Consider the following 6,724-nt stretch of genomic DNA (forward strand, 5'->3'; position numbering starts at 1 on the left):
TCTAGTGCCAAGTGCTATTGAAAGTCGTGTAATAAAAGGAAGTTTACTCTGCTACTCTCAATGAAGTGTGAGTTCTGTGGATCATTGCACATTGATTTCCAGGGTCTGACAATTCAGCACTTTCAAGAAAGGCTTAATAATTCTTACCATTTCCTTGAACACTAGCATTCAATGAACCTTTATTTATAAAAAAACACCATGTGAATCATTACACATAACTTGGCTACACATTAGTAGATAGATTCATGCCTTTCTATTACCCCTCCATTGCTTTTCTTGTATCTATTTGGAAGCATGTCACAGATTGGGGAACAACTTTGCAGTACCCATCCTAAAGGTTTCTCTCAGGGCGAGTTTGACAGTCTTGTTTCTGAGGCTGTAGATAAAGGGGTTGAGGAAAGGGTACAGTACGGTGTTCAGCAGAGCCACCCCTTTGTTGATATCTGAGGAGGCACTTCCTGAAGGCCTGACGTACAAAACAACGCAGCTTCCATACCCAATTGCCAAAGATGTGAGATGGGAACCACAGGTAGCAAAAGCTTTTCGTCTGCCTGTGGCCGTTGGGATTCGGAGAATAGAGAATAAGATGCTCACATATGACAACATCGTTAGGCATAATGAGCTCAGCACTATGGTTGAGATCAAAATGGAATCCACCCTTCTAACCCCACTGGTGTCAGTGCAGGAGAGTTGAAAAACGGGTTCCTTGTCACAAAAGAAATGGTTGATCACATTTGGCCCACAGAATCTCAGCTTCAAAATCAGGACCATCCGTAAACTTATAACTGTGAAACTTCCCACCCATGAGCCAAGCACTAGTTGGATGCAGAGTCTCTGATTCATGATGGTGGCGTATTGCAAAGGGTGGCAGATGGCAGCATAGCGATCAAAGGACATGACCACTAGGAGAGCTGACTCTGTACCACCTAAGGCAAAACAGAAGAAGGACTGGGCCATGCAGCCGTGGAATGAAATGGTTCTGCTGACTGAGAGAAAGTTCAGCATCAGCTTAGGAATTGTGACCGAGGTGAACCAGATTTCGAGGAAGGACAAATTGGCGATGAAAAAATACATGGGAGAGTGGAGTCGATGATCCACCCACACTATGAAAATGATGACCACGTTGCCCGTCACTGTGATCAGGTAGGTGAGGAGAAGAACCAGGAAGAGGAATATCTTCAGTTGCTCTCTAAGGCTGGAAAATCCCACGAGGATGTACACAGACACGGCCGTTTCATTTCTTTCCTCCATGTCTAACATCAGCTTTGTCTGTGGAAAGAGTTACAGTGAAAATAAGAGCATGGTATCCAGGAGTCCAAGTCTCAGTGTCTCTGAGCACCCAGCAGCACATGTTCTTTTATGTTTTTGTCTTGCCACATAATTCCACCAGGAATTCATGGATTCCTGGGACAGCAGGGACCTTTGTGATCACCTCATCTGACTGCCTGTATAACTCCTGCCATTCAACTCCCCCCCCCCCCCAAATGCCTTTTAACTAGAGCCTATCTTGTGGGGAAACATCCCATCTTCATTTAAATGTTGCCAGTGATGGAGAATCCACCACAGCCCTTGGCGAGTTGTTCAAATGGTTATTTCCTCTCACTATTAAAAAAAGTGCATCTTAGGTCCAATCTGAATCTTTCTATCTTTCTATCTTTCACTTCCAGACGTTTGGTATTGTTATACATTTTTCTGATTGATTGAAATATTTGTTCTCCAGGTAGCTACTTATAGACTGTGAACAAGTTACATTTTAAATTTCTCTTTGCTAAAATAATTGTATTGAGTTCCTTCTGTCTGTCACAATACATAATGTTTTCCAAAGCTTTTATCATTCTGCTGGTTTATCTCTGAACCCTTGCCCATTTATCAGCATCCTTCCCCAATTGAGAACACTAGAATATATATATATATATATATATATATGGAGATATACCTATCTCATAGAGCTGGAAGGGACCCTGAAAGTTCATCAAGTCCAGCCCCCTGCCTTCACTAGCAGGACCAATTAATGATTTTGCCCCAGAGCCCCAAGTGGCCCCCTCAAGGATTGAACTCACAACCCTGGTTTAGCAGGCCAGTGTTCAAACCACTGAGCTATCCCTCCCCCAGAATTGGGCAGAGGATTCCAGCAGCTGTTTCATCAGTGGCAAATACAAAGGAAAAATAACCCCTGGAGATTCTCAAGGTTTCCCTGTTTTCACACCCAAGGATTGCATTAGACTTTTTGGCCACATCACCTTGCTGGAAGCTGATGTGCAACTGATTATTCAGAATGACTCTGGATCTTTTTCAGAGTCAATTTTCCTAAAGACATCCCATATCCATGTCTCATACATTGCAATTTCCAATTAACATAATCCCATCTGCACACTTATGGCTGACCTGGAGCAATGTCTTTCCGCCTTTTAAAGCGGAGAACCATCAATCAAAGTAAAAATGTTCACAATCCCATTCCATTAAGTATAAAGAGTAAAAGTGCTGTCAATGACAACAATAATAACCCCACTGAATTCAACTACCACATCTGATCTCAGTAACTTTGAAAGTTTTCACCACTCCAAGTTTATCCTGGAAATTTAATTTTCTTTGCTGAGAATTATAATAAAAAATTCAATGCTTCATAAGCTCTCTGTTGCCTTGCATGGCACCACCCCCAGAGGACAAGACTCATCAATTGAGAAACGCAGATCTATTCTGCTCTCAGCATCACATATGTCATAGAACTGTATCTAGTCATTTCTCCATTCAGCCCACAATTTGAGGTTAAATAGAGGATATCTTTCCGAAAGACCTTTAAACTCAATTTAAAGAGTTCAAGTAACAGAATATCCACCACATCCCTATGTAAATTGTCCCAATAGTTAATTCTCACTCTTAAAAATGTGCATCTTACTCCCAGTTTGAATTTGTCTATCTTCAGCTTCTGCCTCACTAAAAAGTCATCACCTGTCAGAAATCTCTTCTCCATTGAGGCAATTGAACCCTTGATCAAGACATCTCCGAACTTTTTCTTCAATAAGGTCAATAGATTGAATTTCACTACTATAGTCTATAGTTCACCTTACTACATTCTTCTTTTATAGCCCTTTGCTACCACAGTGACATGAGAAATGCAGTAGCTGAAGACTGACAAACAAACCTTATAGTGATTGACTCGAGGAGCTCACTGTACCTAGCTTTAAAGAAGAGACATTTAAGGGATGATTTGGTACAGTCCGGAGTACCTATTTTGCGAGTAAACGGGCTCATCCACCTAGCAGAGTCAGGCATAACAAGACACATTGGCTGAAAGTAGAAGCTAGAAGAATTTGAGACTGGAAATAAGGAGTAAATTTTAAAGACTGAAGATAATTAAGAGTAGGAAGAACTTACTGAGGGTTGTGATGGAGTATCCATCACTGACAATTTTTAAATCAAGATTTTTTTTTTCTAAACGATCTGCTTTAGGAATTTTTACTGGGAAGTTCCATGGCCTGTATCATAGAGAAGGACAGACCAGATAATCACAGTGGGACTTTCTGGCCTTCTAAGCTATGAATTTATGTCCCATGGGACAAGCATAAAAACAGCCATACCATGCTTTCATATCTTTCCCTTTCCAGACCGGCCCGAGCAATGCATGCAGTCATTCAGAAATGAGTTTTTCTCTGTCTCTGTTGCTCTCTCATCATCTCTCCTTCTCTGTGCAGCTGAAGAAAAGTCTTTGCCTTCAGCCACTCTATAAATAAGGTTTTGAAAGTGCTACGACTTCATCTGAAAATTTACAACACCAATGGGAAATTACCAGAGGCAAGAAATCTCCTAGGACAACCTGAGATGCGTGCTCAAATTGAACACAAAAATGGCCATCTTTAAGGCTAAGTTTTTCAAAAAGCTTAAGGGAGTGAGGTGCAGAGCTCCCATGATCTTTCCATGGGATTTAGGTGCTCAAATCTCTTAGGAATCTTTGAAAATCCCACCATAAACAGATAAAGCAGAACTGGATGATTCATTCAGCTTTTTGAGTTTCACATATTTTGATTTTTTTTTTAATTATAGTTTCCATCAAAGTTTGGATTAATGCTGTGAAAGGCAATGGAAAATATCACTCTTAACCACTCATAAAGTTCTTTAATCCTTTTGCAAATCTTTCTATTGATCATATTCTAAAATAAAGATTGTAGGTGCAATGGCAAAGTAGTGTTTGTTTGAGAGTATAACAGTGTGGTTAGCTAGCACTTAAAAATGAAAAATAGGTTCATGTTGAACCAAAAATTAATGAAAAAAGGTTTGGTGAAAGCAAAATATAAAAAATAGTATGCATTACTTTTGGGTCAAGGATAAAATTGAAATGTATAGTTTTTAACTGTGACTGTTAAAATGTTTTCTATTTTTTTAAAATAAGAGTAAAGGATATTTTGAAACAAATTGTTGCTTTGCGCTCAAAAACTGAAACATTTAATGTGGAAAATGCAGCAATGAAACATTTTGATTTTTTCCAAAAAATATTGGCAAATACACGTCAATGAAACCAACATGAATTTTCAAAACCTGTAAGTTTGTTCTCCATGTTCATAGAAGGAGGGCGTGAAGTAATGGGCTTAATCTGGAGCGAGGGAGATTTAGGTTAGATATTAGGAAAAAATTCTGACTGCAAGCATAGTTCAGCATGAAAATCAGCTTCTGAAGGAAGGTTGTGGAATCCCCATCATTTGAGGTTTTATAACTAGTTGGACAAATACCCGAGTGGGATGGTCTGTTCCTTTGTGCCACAACATAGGCAGCTGGGTTATACGACCTCTCGATGTTCTTTCAAGCCCCACATTTCTTGCTTTTTATTAACATGAGGGTGAAATGCTAGGTTGTGATATGCTACAAAAAATCGGTTTCGGGGCCTAGAATGGGGTACTTTCCTCTCTGAATCAGCACTGGTGCCAGTTCCCATGAACAGCTCTGAGATACACTGTGCTCCAGGAAGCAGTATGCCTAACTCAGTAGATGATGTTATTTTCTTTGAGTCTACACTGCCCTCGATGCTCCTGTGTGGTGCTGGGAAGTGCTGGACAGCAGGGGCCTTTTTGTCTCACAATAGAAAATGACTTCAGGAAGCTTCATCACTCAAACACTCAGTTCTCTATCTGTGTAACAAATATGGACAGTGCTTTTCTGTGCCCCCAGGGTGTAGTTTAGGGCTCAGAAACTACAGTGATGCTGACAACATTAGAGCCTGACAGACACTTGGTACCCGAGTCCTGAAGGAAGCTCGCTCTGCTTCTCTCAATGAAGTGTTTGTTCTATGATTTGCATTGATCTCAATTGTCCGACAGCTTAGCACTTTGAAGAGACTTAATTATTCTAATTATTTCCATGAAAAACAGAATGCACTGACCGTTTATTTACAGAGCATACAGATGGAGAAAGGCTCATTACACATAATTTGTCTAGCAGATTGACTCCCGCCCATTCATTGTCTTTTGGTTGCTTTGATTGTGTCTATACAGAAGCATGTCATAGATTGGGGAATAATTTTGCTGTTCCCCGACTAAAGGCTTCTCTCAGGGCGAGTTTGACAGTCTTGTTTCTGAGGCTGTAGATAAAGGGGTTGAGGAAAGGGTACAGTACGGTGTTCAGCAGAGCCACCCCTTTGTGAAGATCCAAAGAGGAATTGCCTGAATGAATGGTATACAAAACAATGCAGCTTCCATAGACAATTGCTAAAGCTGTGACATGGGAACCACAGGTTGAAAATGCTTTCTGTCTGCCTGTGGCTGTTGGCATTCGCAGAATAGAGAAGAAGATGGTTCCATAAGACAACATGGTTAAACATAATGAACTCAGGACTACAGTTGAGATCATAATGGAATCCACCTTTCTAACCCCACTGGTGTCAGTGCAGGAGAGTTGGAAAAGGGGTTTGTTGTCACAGAAGAAATGGTTGATCACATTCGGCCCACAGAATCTCAGCTTCGAAATCAGGACCATACGTACACTGACAACTACAAAGCTTTCCACCCATGAACCAAGGACCAGTTGGACGCAGAATCTCTGATTCATGATGGTGGTGTATTGCAAAGGGCGGCAGATGGCAACATAGCGATCAAAGGACATGACCACTAGGAGGCAGAACTCTGTACAACCCAAGGCGAAATAGAAGAAGGTCTGGGCCATGCAGCCGTGGAATGAAATGGTTCTGCTGACTGACAGAACGTTCAGCATTAGTTTAGGGCTCATGACCGAGGTGAACCAGATTTCCAAGAAAGACAAATTGGCGATGAAAAAATACATGGGAGAGTGGAGTCGGCGATCCACCCACACTATGAAAATGATGACCACGTTCCCTGTTACTGTGAACAGGTAGGTGAGGAGAAGAACCAGGAAGAGGAAAATTTGCAGTTTCTCACCAAGAAAACTGGAAAATCCCAGTAGGATGAATTCAGACACAATCGTTTCATTTCTTTCCTTCATGCCTGACATCAGCCTTGTCTGCAGAAAGAGTAACAGTGAAATAATAGCATGCCATTTTCACAGACTCTTGGATATTAAAACTAGATGGAAGCTTGTAATCTTCTGACTCTGTCCATAGCATATGACAGAGGATTTTACCTAATCACTCTTCCGTTAATCTCCTACCTTGTTGACACAAGCTGCTCCTCCCTGGGAACACACTGTTTTTCAACATCAGCATCCCAGATTTGGTACTACAGCTCTTGTACACCTCTGCTGTTCCTCTCCTGGCACTTTC

General features: G+C 41.0%; 2 protein-coding genes across 2 annotated transcripts; both read right to left on the reverse strand.

Annotated features, from left to right (window-relative positions):
* Positions 1–297: 297 nt before the first annotated feature.
* On the reverse strand, positions 298–1,251 carry LOC117885477 (olfactory receptor 6M1-like). Its single transcript, XM_034786779.1, has one exon. It carries the CDS (start codon positions 1,249–1,251, stop codon positions 298–300), a length of 954 nt encoding a protein of 317 aa, XP_034642670.1.
* A 4,239-nt stretch (positions 1,252–5,490) lies between these two features.
* Positions 5,491–6,447, reverse strand: LOC117885478 (olfactory receptor 49-like). The gene has a single exon (XM_034786780.1). It carries the CDS (start codon positions 6,445–6,447, stop codon positions 5,491–5,493), a length of 957 nt encoding a protein of 318 aa, XP_034642671.1.
* Positions 6,448–6,724: the final 277 nt, after the last annotated feature.

This window comes from Trachemys scripta, chromosome 12 (genome assembly GCF_013100865.1).
Source record: "Trachemys scripta elegans isolate TJP31775 chromosome 12, CAS_Tse_1.0, whole genome shotgun sequence".
In the NCBI taxonomy this organism is placed as follows: Eukaryota; Metazoa; Chordata; order Testudines; family Emydidae; genus Trachemys; species Trachemys scripta.